Source organism: Anoplophora glabripennis, unplaced genomic scaffold, assembly GCF_000390285.2.
Source record: "Anoplophora glabripennis isolate ALB-LARVAE unplaced genomic scaffold, Agla_2.0 scaffold78, whole genome shotgun sequence".
NCBI lineage: Eukaryota > Metazoa > Arthropoda > Insecta > Coleoptera > Cerambycidae > Anoplophora > Anoplophora glabripennis.
This window is the reverse complement of record NW_019416286.1, coordinates 1173713-1190507: the sequence shown is the minus strand read 5'-3', so window position 1 is coordinate 1190507 and position 16795 is coordinate 1173713. Positions and strand designations below refer to the sequence as shown.

At 31.5% G+C, this 16795-nt stretch overlaps 4 protein-coding genes across 17 annotated transcripts in view; all 4 read left to right on the top strand.

The window, feature by feature from the left end:
* Positions 1 to 3517, top strand: part of LOC108907953 (leucine-rich repeat extensin-like protein 5) — a 158495-nt gene extending 154978 nt beyond the window's left edge. For all 9 annotated transcript variants that reach the window (XM_018711824.2, XM_018711823.2, XM_018711822.2 and 6 more), the window contains one exon: positions 1028 to 3517. In XM_018711824.2, the coding sequence (XP_018567340.1) occupies positions 1028 to 1456 (429 nt within the window). In that variant the 3' untranslated portion in view covers positions 1457 to 3517. The remainder of the gene's footprint in view (positions 1 to 1027) is intronic.
* A 3049-nt stretch (positions 3518 to 6566) lies between these two features.
* On the top strand, positions 6567 to 9318 carry LOC108907940 (E3 ubiquitin-protein ligase siah2-like). Of its 4 annotated transcripts, none has more exons than XM_018711789.1 (2): positions 6567 to 6647; positions 8002 to 9318. In XM_018711789.1, exon 2 carries the CDS (start codon positions 8023 to 8025, stop codon positions 8800 to 8802), a length of 780 nt encoding a protein of 259 aa, XP_018567305.1. In that variant the 5' UTR covers positions 6567 to 6647; positions 8002 to 8022; the 3' UTR covers positions 8803 to 9318. The 4 variants fall into 4 exon arrangements, with proteins under 4 accessions (XP_018567305.1, XP_018567303.1, XP_018567306.1 ...); XM_018711787.1 differs by having other exon boundaries at positions 6588 to 6647; positions 8005 to 9318; XM_018711790.1 differs by lacking the exon at positions 6567 to 6647 and adding an exon at positions 7355 to 7462 and having other exon boundaries at positions 8005 to 9318.
* A 250-nt stretch (positions 9319 to 9568) lies between these two features.
* On the top strand, positions 9569 to 12417 carry LOC108907935 (EF-hand calcium-binding domain-containing protein 2). 3 transcript variants are annotated; one of them, XM_018711783.2, is made up of 4 exons: positions 9569 to 10240; positions 10310 to 10547; positions 10718 to 10928; positions 12002 to 12417. In XM_018711783.2, exons 1-4 carry the CDS (start codon positions 10213 to 10215, stop codon positions 12008 to 12010), a joined length of 486 nt encoding a protein of 161 aa, XP_018567299.1. In that variant the 5' UTR covers positions 9569 to 10212; the 3' UTR covers positions 12011 to 12417. The 3 variants fall into 3 exon arrangements, with proteins under 3 accessions (XP_018567299.1, XP_018567298.1, XP_023313204.1); XM_018711782.2 differs by lacking the exon at positions 12002 to 12417 and having other exon boundaries at positions 10718 to 11732; XM_023457436.1 differs by lacking the exon at positions 12002 to 12417 and having other exon boundaries at positions 9569 to 10547; positions 10718 to 11732.
* Positions 12418 to 14239: 1822 nt separating this feature from the next.
* On the top strand, positions 14240 to 16022 carry LOC108907932 (probable RNA 3'-terminal phosphate cyclase-like protein). Its single transcript, XM_018711777.1, has 4 exons — positions 14240 to 14531; positions 14586 to 14771; positions 14829 to 15133; positions 15569 to 16022. The coding sequence occupies exons 1-4, from the start codon at positions 14240 to 14242 to the stop codon at positions 15920 to 15922; spliced, it is 1137 nt and encodes a 378-aa protein (XP_018567293.1). The 3' UTR covers positions 15923 to 16022.
* The last annotated feature ends 773 nt before the right edge of the window (positions 16023 to 16795 follow it).

Here is a 16795-nt window from a genome sequence, read left to right as displayed (position 1 = left end):
AATTTATCTCCTTCAAAAAAGGTATTTTGTTCCAATGACTTTACGTATCGTTGTTACAAAAGGAACGAACGTAAACAAAATGAGCAAATACGAGCATCAGAGTTCAAGTCAAAGAACCGAGCGGATACTACGTGCGTACGATTCATGAAAATTATATTGGACGCACAAGTCTGGAGATAAAATCATACACAGTCACAATAAAAAATGGGTAGGCATAAAGAAATAAACAATAAGATATCTATTTAAAGATCATGTTAATGGCAGGTCGTATACATAGGATGTTTTCCACGATATTTTTTACAAATAATTTTCGAACGTGGCCCGTTGCCAGAAAAAATATTACGATAATACTACTGGCAAAAGTTTACTTTTCCTTCTATAATTAGCCAGCCATTCTAAATTTTTACTATCTCATTTAAGCAGACGAAACAAAAACTAAAAGTTATTTACTACTAGTCACCTTTCTACGCACGATTAGAGAAATGTTTGTTATTTAATATAGGTACTTGGTGGTATCTGCTTCAGTTTTAGTACTGTTCTAAATTTGGAGATGACATCATTTCTCAGCCCGTAATTAAGATACGGTGTTTAAATAAACACAGCTGCGGTTCAGCTTCTAAGAAAGAATACAGTTTTTAATGTTTGTACAAAAGCATCCCTCTGCAAATAGCAGATATCTAAATTTTTTACACTATAGTTGACCTCAGTCATTGTACTATCTGCTTTATAATTATTTTGACTCGTTGCTGAAAGATACTATTGCATATCATGGTTTATCATAAGAATTTAATATTTAAGTATTTACATAGTTCTGTAGTGAATTCTGTAGTGATTCTGGTGATAGAGAGGTTATTTTCCAAATTCACTAGTAACTTTCCAGCAAATGATGCATTTCCAGTAAATGATACTCAACCTCCTTTATATCGCGCTTAAACTTACTGAAACTGCTGTAAATTGAAATTAAACAATCAACTGAAATCAACTTTACATATTAATCTTCAAGAAATTAATTTTTGCCACTTTTCAGGTTGAAGTCGAGTCAACACTGGAACATCCCTACTTTGTAATGGGTCACGGATGGGCATCCTGCAACCCGGACCGAACACAACAGTGTTACGGTTTGAAAGTCCACCGACTCCAAGTTGGCGACGTCCTTATATCCCTAACACCAAGGGAGCCAGTACCCTGTCCATCCTCTAAAGCTGGAACAACCATCATGACAACAGCAACAACCACCTCAATGACTGCAAGGCAGGTCAACACATCGTCCAGAACTCATATAGTTGAACCAGCGATCAGTCAGGCCCAACCAATAAATTTACACCTTACACCGCCGAAACCACCTCAGTCTATGTCGCCCGACAGTATAGCGGCGAGGAAGAGGCGGTGGTCAGCTCCAGATCAAATCTGTGATGAAGAGGAACAGAACAATACGAGAAGGCATCGAGTAGAATGATATATTTTTGTACTAAGGAAGGAAGATAAATGTGAATAATTGTACGAACTTATTAACTAATTGAAACTTGTAGATATGTTGCTGTAAAAAGGTCTAAAAGTTATCAACTGTTGCTTTTTAAAAATTGATATTACCGCCTTGTTGATGGGTTTCGGACTGTTGATGTGTCAGGTCTTCAAGTGGAGAACTGTTTCGTACTAGAAAAACCCGATACTGTTTCAAAATATCGCTGAGCATTCTGATACGGTATCGCCGGATTGTGTATATTTGTATATATTAAAAACGTACGCGCGTTCATCTTTCCGAACCCCATTTAAATTGTTTCTGTGCTGTACTCAAATGCTAGTGCAATGAGAGGAAATGTTGGAATGTAGATTAGATTTATTTTTCATGACAATATCGATAGGGCAAGATGCATTAAAAACGATAGTAAATGTGCTAATTTCAAGAGAACTGGAGTATTATAAAGAGTGATATAATTATTAACATGAACAATTTATTTAGTGATGGTTTTGTTATATGTTTTTAGGGGAGTACGGTGGATAATTATACCACCAATCGATCTCAAAGAGAGTCGTGTGATATAGGACTGCTTTTAATGTTCACAAAGATCTGTATTTTATTTACCTATCAATTTTTCATATATTAATGCACGAACTGATCGAGAACCACTTGCATCAAAGTGCTATTCTGGAGACCTAACCTCAATATTTGTCGCATATTGCTACTCAGAATAAAACAGAAGCAAAAGTCTATTCCGAAACATTCATAAATAAATAATTACGTTTACCTTCTATCTTCAAACTAGTAGCCAAGTCATATAGTTATTTAAAATTTAGACTCGAAATTCAGATGAAACCAGAAATTCTAAAATATTATCGATAAAAGAATAACAATAATGGTAGACACTTCTTTCTCATGTCTTTGCAGAACCAGTTAGGAATGAAAGTAAGAAATATGAGCAAATTTTGAGATTATGTTCTTACATTCCTTAAATTTTTATGAATAAATATTGAAGCTCTAAGTTTGATGCAAGTGTTCTTAAAAATTTATTAGAGATAGTTTGTTACTTATATTGTAAATCCTTAATAGAGTATTGGAAACGGTCATCTTGGAACTAAGGTGATTGTAACTACTTTGCTTTTTAATGTTGTTTATATTATTTTTCCATGTGAATTCTTGGCTGTGATACAGTAAAGTATGTGGAATGTAGACACTTCCCTCCATGTCTTTAATTATAAAGATCCTAAGTGAAAACTTCTGCATAAACATGAAATACCTCACTCTGTGCTTTTCGTTATTATTCATATAAGAGGATAAGGTTATCACCTCAGTACTACAAAATAATTACAAAAATATTGATATTTAGATGTTTCAGTTACTCTAAATGTTTTTAAAGAAGTAGATTTGCCTGAACAAGTTCAGAAAAAGCTTCATTGCAGAATGTCTGAATTAAACGAAGGTTTATATTGAAATTTGCAAAAACGTCCTTTAATAAAAAATTAAAAATCTCTTCATACTGAACTCAATCAGGAATAAATTTATTTTCAAATTTGTAAAATGTTAAATATGTTTAGACATTCTGTGATAAAAAAATAACTAAATATTTCAAATTGTCAGTATTGTGTAATAATTTGGATAACTCTGTCTGCAAAATATATTAATGGATACGACAGTTGTATTTAAGATTTTTGCATAGTGAAGACGGTTTTGCAGGTTAAATTGCTTAGAAATACTAATTTAATCTTCAGAAGCATCGTAATAAACAACTGAATTCCAAAAGTTTTAAATTTATAACAATGCCAGATGGGTATAAAATGATGAAAAATGAGTAGACAATGATTTTCGAAGTGCCTTTGTAAGAAGTGTGACAGGCTTCACCTTCCAGAATGTTATTTATCTATTACATAGAGGATCTATGAATCAAAATGCTAATTAACAGATTTATGTACAGATATATATTATTTTACAGATACATGTATGGTGTGCCATGTTGTTGAAAGTGTAAAGCCAGATGGCAGTACAGTCAAAACCAATAAAATATATATGTACTAATTATTATCACCTTATTTCATTATAACCCCTTTACTTTTCTTCCAGTGGTTCTCAACCTGTGGTCAGCGGACTCCTGGGGGTCCGCCATCTCCTTCCAAGGGGTCCCCGAAGTTTTTAAGAACATTTAGCCACTAATAACATCTAACTTATTATTTATTTTTCCAAAATTTACGTTTGGTGTGCAATTTAGAATTAATATTTCAAACCCATTTAAATTGGGACATATATCTAAGTCCGCAACAACAAAAAAATATTGAAAGGAGGTTTGCGGTAAATAAAAGGTTAAGAACCGCTGATCTAGACTATAGAAAAATGTGACAGGACTTAAAACAATGAATGGGTAGATAGAAGCAGCTTGCCTCTATCCAAAATTTTCCTTAATTATAATTATATTGAAACATTAGCTTGATTTGCAGTGGCTAGACAATTTTTGGATTGGTTGCCACGTCATGGGTTTAGGCTTATTAAAATTTCGGGAAACATATTGCTCTCTTCTCCAGAAGAAATACTGAAACTGGAGAGAGAGAGAGAGAATAAGTCTTTTGCTGTGTTCATTGGTTTATGGCTTTCCGATGTATCACTTCTAATTACTGGTCAGTGTCGTTGAGGTTTTTGATTTTTATAGATGAGTCTTTTCCAAATTCCAAGCACTTCTAACCCCATGTCTTCATTTAAATTGTTTTGTTCCTTCTGGAAATTATTGTGGTAGGCAGGTATAGTTTTCAGTTGATCTTATTTGTTGGATATTTTGCTTCCCCGAAAGTAGCAAACGAATATAAAATGCACATTGAAAATACATTTTTTTTTTTCATTTTCAATACTTAGCCGTGATGTTACGTTTTAAATCTTTTGACAGTTTGCTTTTTTATTTTTTAACTTTAACTTTAACTTTTAACAGACATAATTTTAAAACGTAGTCAGTGTAAACGAAGGCATATTGATTTTCGAAAAGTTACGACTTATTAAAGTGATGTGCATTTTATATTTTCTATCAGTCTGCTTTTTTCAGTGCCGCAAAATAACCAACACATAAGAAAAGATATTAATTTTAAATGTTTTGAAGTAATTCAGTTTAAAATTAGAAAAAAAGCGAAAATTTCGTTTCGATTTGGTATATTCTCCTATAAAACTAAATATGTTTTATTCTGTTTTATTTGATTAGGTGTTTCTATCACACTAAAAAGAAAGTTTGAATGAATAACCCTGTTCGACAAAAGGGTCAGTGAAAGAGTTATAAATTTAGTTTTGCCTAATAAGCAACATCTCACACTGAGTATAGGGTTTCTTCATGATCCAGTAATCACTATAACAGTTTACATTTCCAAAAAAACTAGTTCTCAAATTGACTTAAAAATAAAATGTGATAGTTTCTTTGTTTTGTTTATCTACCTTCCATAGAGACATATATAATATTTATTCTGTTACTAGGTATTACTAAACGACGAGATAAGTAATAATAGAATAAATATTATATGATATCTTATAACTCTGTGGGAGGTAGATAAACAAAACAAAGAAAATGTCACACTTAACTTTTAAGACAATTTGAGAACGAAAGTTTGATAACGACCACAGTTTTTAAAACGTACGTAAACTACGTAATATGTTGTAGTGATTATTGTGTCATGAGGAATTATCTATTTCTCAGTAAAATATTTCTGTTTAGTTAAATCTAAATTTATAAAATCGACTGTTCGACTGATCCTTACAACGAAAGAAAATACTTCATAATCAAATAAAAAAAAAACAAATAATTATAGACAATATGATATTTACAATAATTAATTGACAGAAATCAGAATCCCTAATTATTCAACTGGACTCGTCAAAATGTCCAACAAATCCCGAATTTCTGATCTTCGTTCGTCACGTGAAAACTGTTCAATAGTTCTCTGTCTTTCAATAAATAGTAAGCACAAACTGTGTAGTTTAAAGTATAAATCACAGCGTCTTCTTGTTTTCAATTCAATGATGCAATATAACTGCTTCAGAAAGTTCTCTATGAATACAATGGTTTTAAATAAATGTCCAAAATAAGACTAATTAGGTGCTGGTACCGCAATAAAGGTGAAAACTTAATTGTAAGATGGAGATTGTTAGCCGATTGCTAGCTGCTAGATTGATAGCTAATTATTGTAACTACATTTGCATAATCTTTTCAGTTAGATGACTTTCAAGAAGCTGAATACAATAGTCTTTTAAATTTTTTAAAAAAGAATTTACATACCTAGTTGTCTATCGTGATCCTAGATAAGAATGTTCAATTATACGGTGATAGTTTTTGTGATAGTTGCTGTTGTGATAACTACCACAAAAACTATCAGCGTGTACGTTATTTGACAGCCATTATTTCCTTGCTATGATACTGCTCTCACACTGTCATTTTAGCTAGTGTATAGATGAAAATTGTATTTGTCAACCCTTTGGGAAAACCGGCGTTTTAAAGTACTATTCTCGTTTGATATAAAATAAAAATAAAAATGTTACGTTTTAGAAACGTTTTAATATGAATATAATGCTTATGGAAAAGTCTTTTGGCATTATACTTATAGTATTTTTTATATGAATACTATATGTTTTGATGGTTGTAATTCTAGTAGATTCGAGTTCAAAATTTTCATTTTGATAACTCTTGACATTAACGCTGGTTAAAAGTGGAAATTACTGACCGATAACAAACATACTTAACGGTTGTGTAACTCAATATTTCTGTGTATTATTTATTGATACACAATTTTATATTTCAACACACTGGTCCAGTAGCATTCACAACAACATATACCTTCACGTTAAATCACATACTAACCGAATGATTTAATTACTGGTCGGTTTCCACTAGAAATAACCCTTGTTAATTAAAAACCACATAAACTTATACATTTGCTCTTCTGTATATATTAAATATATTTTATCACATAATTATAAATAGATGGTTTTTACTAAACAAAGTCGACGGCCAAATATATTATCAATAACAAAATTAGTTCACAAACAATGTAATTGCACTTGAACGATTAGATTGTTTACAAAAGAACTACAAAGACAATGAAAAGATAAAACTTCTTTGTGGTACATTCTCAGTCGACTGCTTTCGCTTTTAAACACCATTCGTCGGTGTTCTTGATATCTTTCAAAGGTGAGTTGACTTTTTTAACTTGTTTGACTTGTTTACTGGTTTACTGTAAATAATTAGGTAGAAAAAAATTGTATGTTCTTATGATTGTAACTTCTTTAAATAGATGGATGTATAGTTGCTTTTTTATAATATGGAGTAACCCAAATACAATTTGGTGAAAGCCAAGGTGCCATTCACTTTATAATTCAGAATCACGGCCAACTGCGACCAATTTTTTTTATGCAAAACACCTAGTAATGTCCTTTTAAAGAACAAATTCCGACTAATTTTGATGCATTTGCAACATACAATGTAATTCAAATAATTAATAACGCCTTTTAAGATTAAATTTTAAGCAAATTTTTGAAGAGTGAACTTAGTTTGTAAATTGTTTATAGTTCTAGTCTTTTACTCATATACTCTTTGGAAAACACTCATTAATAGAAAAATATTTACAAAAAGTATTTGATGTAATCCATACTTACATATTGCCACTGGCAATAGTACTCATCCTATCTTATTTGAATTGCCGTACATGTGAAAAAAATAATGTAATTCTTTGTTCGTTAATTTAGTTAATAAATGTGTTTTTCACAATATCGATAGTTTATTGTTTTCACTTATAAATTTATGTAAAATATTTTTATTATTAAATATCTAAAGTTAAATACATTAAATAGCTGTGGCAACATTATCTAACTGTTAAAAGTGAACAAATTCCTTTTTATTTGTATGATGCTATATTAAGATATCATTCACTCGTAAACTCTTCAGTAGAAACTTGTAAGTGGCGACTTGTAGTGAGTTTTTATATAGTTTCGCTTTTGTGGCTAGAGGTATGAAAACCTTTTCAATAAAAATAATTTTAAAAACATTCCCTTTTGAGGTCTACAATTTGTTTGATCAAAATAGTTTCAAAACGTCATTTTGACGTCACGATGAGTTCGATAAAACAGAACTGTCAAACTAACCAAACTCTGAGTCGAAAACAAAATATTATTAGAAAAAGTAAGTTGGTAACTTTTGGGAGAATTATGAGACTATTTATTATTTATTATTTTATTAATTTAACATAATCAGATTGATGATATATGAAAGTCAATTTTGACCAAAAGAATTTTGTAGTCTTACATGGGCCTAATACAAAGGTAGAGCAATAATTAGTCAGCAAATAAATATTTTATGGTATAATTGGTCTTTTTCTTACTGCCCAGAGTAACATTTTTTATATTAATTTAATTTTAAACTATACTTAAGCATATAAATACATTTATACGATATATTTTGCGTATTCTAACACACCTCCACCGATGAATATCTATTTGTCATATACATTGTTCGGCATGATCCATTTTCTCTTATATATTTTTCTTAGTAGGTATTTGTGTGTGCAGCAATGACTTCCCTGTCAAAACGTGTAGTGCCAGACATCATACTAGAAAACCTAACATGCAGGATATGCTGCAAATACTTAACCGTAAGTCCAATTGGAGTGCATCCAGATGGAGGAAACATCTGTGGGAGGTGCCTATACGGGAAAAAGTCATCTCCAACGTGTCTTTTCGAATGCATGGAGGATTTAAACTATCATTCGTTCCAAGGATTTATTCCAATGGTCCTTCTAGGATACGCCAGTTATCCCGAAACTCTTTTTCCATGCGTCAATCGTTTTGAAGGGTGCAATAAGCTTTTGCCGTTTTCCGCTATAAAGAATCATGAAAAAATCTGCGTTTACAAGAAATTCCAGTGTCCTTTGTGCCAGTTTCAGGGCGTCGGTAGTCAGTTGATTCAACATTTTAGGACCGGCCATAAGAGGTATCTATCATCGGAAAATCCAGTGTTTATATTAAAGATAGACAACGACTTTTCTGAGACTTACTTATTTAGAAGTGAAAATACTTTATTCTTAGTGAAAGTGGAATATATTAAAGACTTGTCTCAGTTTATGTTTGAGACTTTGTGTTTGGGAACCCCGTCGAGAAAATTGGGGAGGTTAAGGATATTATTTAGAATACCATCTGGCAGTATTTCAACGTATAACGACTACATTTTACTCTCTGATCGTTTAGAAATTTCAAGGAACTGTAGATTCAACATGACTTTTAAGATTAATGATTTTCGTTTGAGTGAAACTAAAAATGTCGTGTGTAGTTATAACTTATTTTATACAGAATGAAAACTTGTATTTGTAAAATTGTGATGTTTTAAATAAGTTTAATGTCATTCACGTAAATAAATACTGATACGAAAAGTCACGTGATAGGGATACATCTGCATGTCCTTGCGTGATGAAACAAAGAAATTTTATCAAACTGCAATAATCCGGTTGTTTCTTTCAAAGCAATTCGCACAATCATTTGACTTTGATACGTACAATCAGTATTTAGAATAATGTTTTTAGAAATCTTTATTTTTTGTAAAAATAAGTAAGTATAACGACAAACACAAAAATATTCTAGGTTACCGTGCATATTTAAAAGCTTTTCAACTGAAAATACTGTATTGTCGCCCATGTATGATATAAAAATATTATTTAAATCAGCAGTATATCAGCAATAGGTATTTCATATCATTAAACAATGTAATTCAATAATGTCGACTCCAAAAGATGTATCTAAGTTATGTCATATCTATTATAAAATGTAAGATGTAGAAAATTAATATTTTTGTAAAATATAATTGTATATAAATGCTTAATATTCATACGTCTTTAGCATATAAGATATTTAGAAAATCAATTAGGAAAAATTGAAGATTCAGTGGAGAAATCAATGCAAATCTCTTTTAAAGGTTAATATTAAAAACGCTACAAATTCCATATATTTAATTAACATCCATCTTCAGCTAAATGAACTCACATAAGGCCCATATTAATTTTACTCATACTAATAGTTTCAGAGATAAAGAGGGGGGAAGTATGTGATTTTGGCTGTAGGTAAGCTTCACGAAGATTCAAGTTGATGGATTCATTTTCCATTGATTTTGTGCTGGGGTTCTTTGTTAATATTGAACACATAAAATTATAGATTATTCAACAACCACAGTAAAAACTAAATCTACATTATGTTACTAGTTGAAAATTTTCAGGTCAAATGGTTACGTCTATTCATCAAACTTCTTTTAATTGCTTGATAATTGCTCCTATAAGGAAACTCATTAATATTAATTAATTAATCTATTAAACTAAAGCTATTATTTAGTACAAATGTACATAATAGGTTCGTTTCTGCAACAATCTCAAACTGTTTCAAACTATCATATATTCGACCACTTAAGTTGTCACTTACTTTCAGCGAATAATGTAAGAATATGGTCAGGAATATATTGGTCAAATGTATCTGATAGTTTCAAATCAGTCCTCAACTGCTGCAGAAACAGACCTCTTTTAAATTATATCGTACCTAAACGCACTGCTAAGCTTAAAGAACCCATACTGCCATCCTTTAGCTTGTGAAATCAATTCTGTTGCTGGAGATATCGATTAAATTACGTTGTTATGGAAATTGCAGTCACTCTGAAAGACAGAATTTATCTTGCAGCGATTTAAATCGTAAAAAGTGCATAACATATTCTAAAACGAATCAAAATGGATGAGGAAGAGGTGGAAATTCCAGGTAGGACCAAAGTTGCCATTTTAATGTGACATAGAAAAGGAAAGATGGTGATTCTAAAATGCATTTTAGTGCCAATAAATAATGACCTGGAGAGAAGAATCGCAGATGCTTTTGAAGTGTTTGATCACGCTGGAAATAAAACTATAGACGTTCGGGAGATCGCTACTATAATTAGAGGTCTTGGATGTTGTCCTTCCGAAGCTGAGGTCCAAGAGATAATAGTAGCTGTGGAAGACCCCCAGACACCTGGAAGTGTGCACTTGTCAAAATTTCTACCTTATGTGTCCCAAATAATTACAGAACATAAGTAAGAAGCTTTACACTCATATTCCTCTTGAAATATTCCATATCGTATAAATTTTGTGCAAAGAAAAGATAAATTGCCAAGAATACTTTCAAATACATTCGACGGAATGTCTTGAGATAAATCTGATTCAGTTGTTCAATCCATTATAACCATTTTTATCTAACAACCAGATATCAGCCTGCAAGTCCAGAGCAACTTTTACAAGCTTTTCAAACACTGGATCAGGAAGGACATGGATATTTAACCAAGGAATATATTTCTACTTTGATGACTCAAGATGGAGAACCATTTACTCAAGACGAATTGGATGAAATGCTGGAAATTGCTATTGATCCGCACACCCAAACTGTGCCTTATGAGTACTATATTAATCAACTGATGGTAAGATACTTGACAAAATTTGTTCCCGATTCATCAGCAAACTTTATTACCAAATACAATTGTTTTGTTAATGAGAGAGATTCAGGTCTAGTTTCATTTTTTAGATTTCTTGATCCAGTATATTCAACAACAATATTCTATTCTTCTATTTTGTAAATAGTTATTATTCACATCCGGCAAATTGTATCTAAATCCATAGGTACCTTTTAAAATTTATTATGATTTCCTTAAAGTATAATATTTACAACAAAAAATTCAGACTTCCTTACTTAAAATAATATAAAAAATATAATAAAAACAAAGGCATATTCACATAGACATCTATGAAGTTTACCTAATCCTACACTGATGGAAGTTTGTGTAACGACTAGAAATTGACCTTAAAAGACAAATCGATACAGGTTATTTGGAATTTTCCACGTCTTTATTAAAATATTCAGTCCAACAAGATTAAATTACTGGAATTAGATACTTCTGTGTCTTTTGTACTGTTGTACCTATTCATTTATGAGATACATTATTTAATATTCTTCTTTTAAAAAAGTAATTATTGTAATGTTATTTAGAGTACACAGTTACTGAAGACTGTCACTTTTCAGTTTTACCTTGTTCTGTACAGGACCGTTTGGCAGTAATAATTATTAATTTATTAAAGAACTTAAGAAATATTTTATAGCATGAACTTAAAGGAGAAGACAATATATATAATTTAGCCGATAGAATAGAGTCTGAAAAGCCACCCCCACCCCCTCCGCCAAAGAGTATGGCAGATTATTTGAAAGCAACTGAAGAATTAATGCAAATTTAAACATATTGAAATCATTATAAAAAAGATTTGTAATCATTATTGATCTTTAGTATTCAAATGTCTATGAATGTAAATATAAATAATGTACAATAAAAAAAATAACAAAGGAAACTATTAATTTTTTATACATTGATTCATATTTGTTTATTTATATTATTTATTTAAAATTTGAATTGATTAAAGAAAAACTAGATTTTAAATCCCCCTCATACATTTCTGTAACTGCATTTGTATGTATATATATGAAAAACTATTTTTTTTTTAGATTGATTAAATCTTCAGCAGAAAATGTATCTATTTCAAGAGCAACATCTCAGTTATAAGCAAAATTAGTTATAAGTTTTACAATATATAGGATGTTTACAAACTTGAAGAGGATGTTTGAAGAGTAAGCAAATCGAGGAGCGAGAACTCGATTGATAGAAACATTTTTTGCAAATATAATTTTTTTGTACCTACCAATTACCACACTGATTCGATAAAAACTTTTTTGAAACCGCCGGCTCAACCGGCTCTGTCTCTTTTGGTCCATGAGTATTTGGAAATGGTACACAAAGATACATAGTTAACTTAATATCATTGCATTCTATTTAAAAATATTTTCCAAGTTTGTAAACACTAAACTAACTTCTACTTTATATTACCAATTCCTTTAATTTGTTCAGAAAAAAAAATTGTAAATTAACGTGTGACGTATGTATACATACATAAATATATTTCTTTATACCTTAGACCTTAAATAATTTTACTGGAATTTAATACATCGAAGTGTGAGCTGCAATCAGTCGTGTTCTCCGTCTTTAAACCATCGTAACTAATTGAATCGAATTTTGTTAACATTAGTTAACAATTATCATGTACATTACATAGGATAGCATAGCTTATAAAATCAGTGCCACTAGATCGTTTGATATTTCTTAAAAATTTCCCATCTATAAATAAGCTCTATACTCATTGTCCAAAAAAAGAAGAAGAACTTGTAACAACCCTAGATAAATGATACTATAGATATGAAACTTGAACAGATTTCGTGGTCATTAACAGCGCTAACTGTTGACACTTTCTCCAACTTCTATCGCTTTCCTTTTCTAGGAGTTATCGGTAATACAGTGAGTTAAATTACCTGTAGCCGGTAAAAGATGCAAGCGCCATCTAGCTGTACGCTCTACAACTATATACCTACTCAATATTTGTTTTAGGCATTCTGACGCCGCTAAATTTAAAATTACATAACAAATCTCACCCTACACAATAGCAAAGCGCATCCCAGGCTGCATAGCCGCACTACCCTATCCAACCATACCACACATAAACATGACACTACCCCCGGGGTTTACACAGACGAGCCGGCGAAGCAAGAAGAGCGCCAGAAGAAAGGGCCCTAGCCGGCGGAGCCCAGCCAGGACAAAAGGAGGTCCCACAAAGCGCCTACACCGCATTTGCGGTCGGGGTAGACGACGGATGGGGCCCACCTACGAAGGCTGTCCAGGCCTACACGAGATGAGGCAGGATAAAGAGGGATAATCCCCCTCGATCCCAAATCATTGAGGCCAATTTCTAGCCATAGAATAATGGCGCGAGTGGTGTTTCCACCCTACACAGATCACTCGTAAATTGATTTTGTAAAATTTTCACGTAGATAATTTTTTTTGTCACCATGAGAAAATAAGTACTTTTGATAAAAAGCATTAAAATCACTCAAGCATTAAAGACACTTTTAAATGCTCTAATAGTCTTCTTACTTAAAATAAGAAATAATTTTGATACTGTAACTTTTTAAAATGTTTGTTGAAAAAATTTCAAATTTCTGTACATATTTTGAAAAAAAAGAGTGGAAATGATTATAGAGTTTCAGTGCTTTCTATATTGTATTAGCTTTCACGGTGAATAAAAAATATTACAAGTAAATAATTTTACTAAACCAATCTTTGATTAATTCTTGTAATAGAGATTTATTATGCAACTTTAAATTTTTCGTTGTGTTGATATCCATAAAAAAAACTACCTACCTCTCATCACATTTTTTATTAAAATAAAAACAAAAAAACAAAACATTTTATTATTAATAAAAAAATGTGATTATATCATGATCAGACATTATTATGTTATATAAATAAATGTGAATGAAATACACACTAAAAACACAAATAAAACACACACCAACACTCGCCAAACCTAACCAACAATAAACATGGACAACATGAACGACATGAAATGATTCATAATTGCAATTGTTAAAATTTATTCTATAAAATCTTTGTGGCGACATCTATAGACTCTTTCCCCAACTTGTATATCCATCTCAAGTCACGTGGTTCCCAGTGTCCCCATATTTTCAAGTATAAGGTTTCGGGCCCTGGTAACAACATTGTGAAAATGTGAGACAACCTAACCTTACATTTTCTAATGTAAAATGTGTTTAAATAGTATTCAATTAAATCTGTCTTAAAACTATAACTTAAAATAAATATCGCAAAATAAATATATTAGAAATTATAATAAAATGACGGCAGTTGTAAAAGGAAACCTATTAATATACAAAGGTTGTAGTTTTCTTAGACAGAGATTGATTTTGTCAGTATTAAGTGGAAAACCTGTTCGGATATTAGAAATTCGAACCCTAGAAGATGAACCTGGTTTGAAGGAATTTGAAATTAGTTTGATTAGACTTCTTGATAAAGTAACTAATGGTACAGTAATCGAATTAAATGAAACTGGTACTTCTTTGTATTTTCAACCCGGTATACTTTACGGTGGCGTCATTGAACATGAATGTTCATTGCAAAGAGGCATAGGCAAGTATTTGGATAATTTAATTAATTGTCACCTTATTTATACTTTTCGTGTAGGTTATTACTTGGAGGCATTGTATATGCTGGGCCTTTTCTGTAAGCAACCGATAGTAGCTACATTAAGAGGCGTTACGAGTAATGCTATTGATCCATCTGTGGATCTAATGAAGACATCAATGTTGCAGACTCTTAAGAAATTTATATTAGATGACGAAGGACTGGACTTAAAAATATGTAAAAGAGGTAAACGATAATAATTCGTTAGAAATATATGTCTTAATAAATAGAAATCATTTCCAGGAATGTTGCCTCTTGGTGGCGGTGAAGTTATATTCAAATGTCCGATAAGAAAACAAACCAGACCCATACAATTGATGGACGAAGGGATGGTCAAAAGAATAAGAGGCACAGCATATGCTTTGCGGATTTCTCCAGCTATAGCCAACAGAATGGTAGATTCAGCAAAAGGGGTCCTTCTCAATTTCATTCCTGATGTGTACATAAATACCGACCAATGTAAAGGAAAGCAGTCTGGAAAAAGTCCAGGGTTTGGAATCCACCTTATGGCCGAAACAACCAATGGAGTTATTTATTCAGCTGAACAGGTATGTCTTTAATTAAGCCTTGTTCTTGTTGGGAAAAGCAGCACAGTTACCTGTAGCAGTCAGTTTTTATGGCCCATTGTGTATGCTGCTAATATGAGTTAAAACATGCCCATGCTACTTCTGAAGACAAGCATTAGCTTTGCTGAGGCAGAAATGGTGTCTTTGAGATAAGCTGTCACCATCCATGTCTGTCTGAGCAGTCTTTCAATCATTTTTTTGATGTAGCACTTTGTGAAGTAAATGTGTTCAAATTAAAATTTTTTCAATGGTTTCAAATTTAGAAGTGGTATCTAATGGTTGTTATATAACAAAAAAAAAAAACAAGAATAGGGTCTTAAAAATAATAGTGTAACAAACATCTAAATATGATCCATGCACTTATAATTAATTTATGGTTAACAAAAATAGTATTATTAACGTTGTGGTTACATGCAGGTGTCCAACGTTATTTCAAATGGGGAAGAGCCGTCACTACCAGAAGACTTAGGGACGGGAGTGGCTCAGAGGTTACTGTATGAGATATATTTGGGCGGAATGACAGATTCCACATCTCAGTCGTTAGCCATACTTTGTATGGCTTTGGGCCAAAAAGATGTTTCGAAGCTGGTAACGGGGCCTTTGTCGGAACACTCGATTTGGTTTTTAAGACATTTAAAAGAATTTTTCGGTGTGACTTTCAAACTTGAAAATTATGTGAGTGATGAAGAGACTGGCAGTAATGGGTCTGAAAAAGTGTTGTTGACTTGTGTCGGTATCGGGTACACTAATATTAGTAAAAGGACTATATAAATCTTTAATCTTTGTTTTTGTTTTGTGACAGACATTTTGGTTATAAATAAGTGTGGTTAAATACACATAATTATGTATTTTTTATGGTGAATAAAAAAGAACCAAGAATTAGCCTGTCTCATTACTATATTCCTCATTCTAAAAAAAATAAGTTCAAATAATAGGCCTGACAGACAATGATTCCTATAGGAACTGCAACTGCTCCTTGAAGGTACATCTCTGGAGAGGGTTTTTATTCAAAATCTCTGAAACTTGTAGGAATATATAAATCAAATTTTAGGGATCTCTTCTAATTATTTTATTCTCAACAGGAAACTACTCCCACATTTTTGTGGATAGTCTTTTTCCAAGAAATTAAAGAATTTTATAATTTTTTATACAAAAAGGGTGTTCTTGTTAGACAACTGCATGAAAATATAAAAATTACCAAATCAGATGCCTCATTAGCCTGCCAAATTTTGTCACTAGATTGTGCAGTTAAAAATTCAAAAAAAGAAACTTTTGATAACCACAGATTGGAAGATGCTTCCTAAGAAAACTACAGAGCCTTGATTAAGTACTTTTATGAGAGTCTATAGTTCTCTAATATACATTTTTGACATTTCTTTATTAGTACTATTATTTTTCATATTTTTGGACATAGAATCTCATCCGCATAATTTCTGATCTATTTTCTAATAAGATTTTGAAATAATTCTTAACCTGTCTTGTTGACATCTTTAAGAGGCTATAGTTCCTTTAGAATTTTCAAGCCTTAATTTTTTAGAACTTTTTCTTGTTACTTAAAATTTACTAATGAAATTTGGCTGGTTACTCATAGGACAACCTGAAAAGGTTCCTATAAGGATTGACAAAAATGAAATATATGTATGT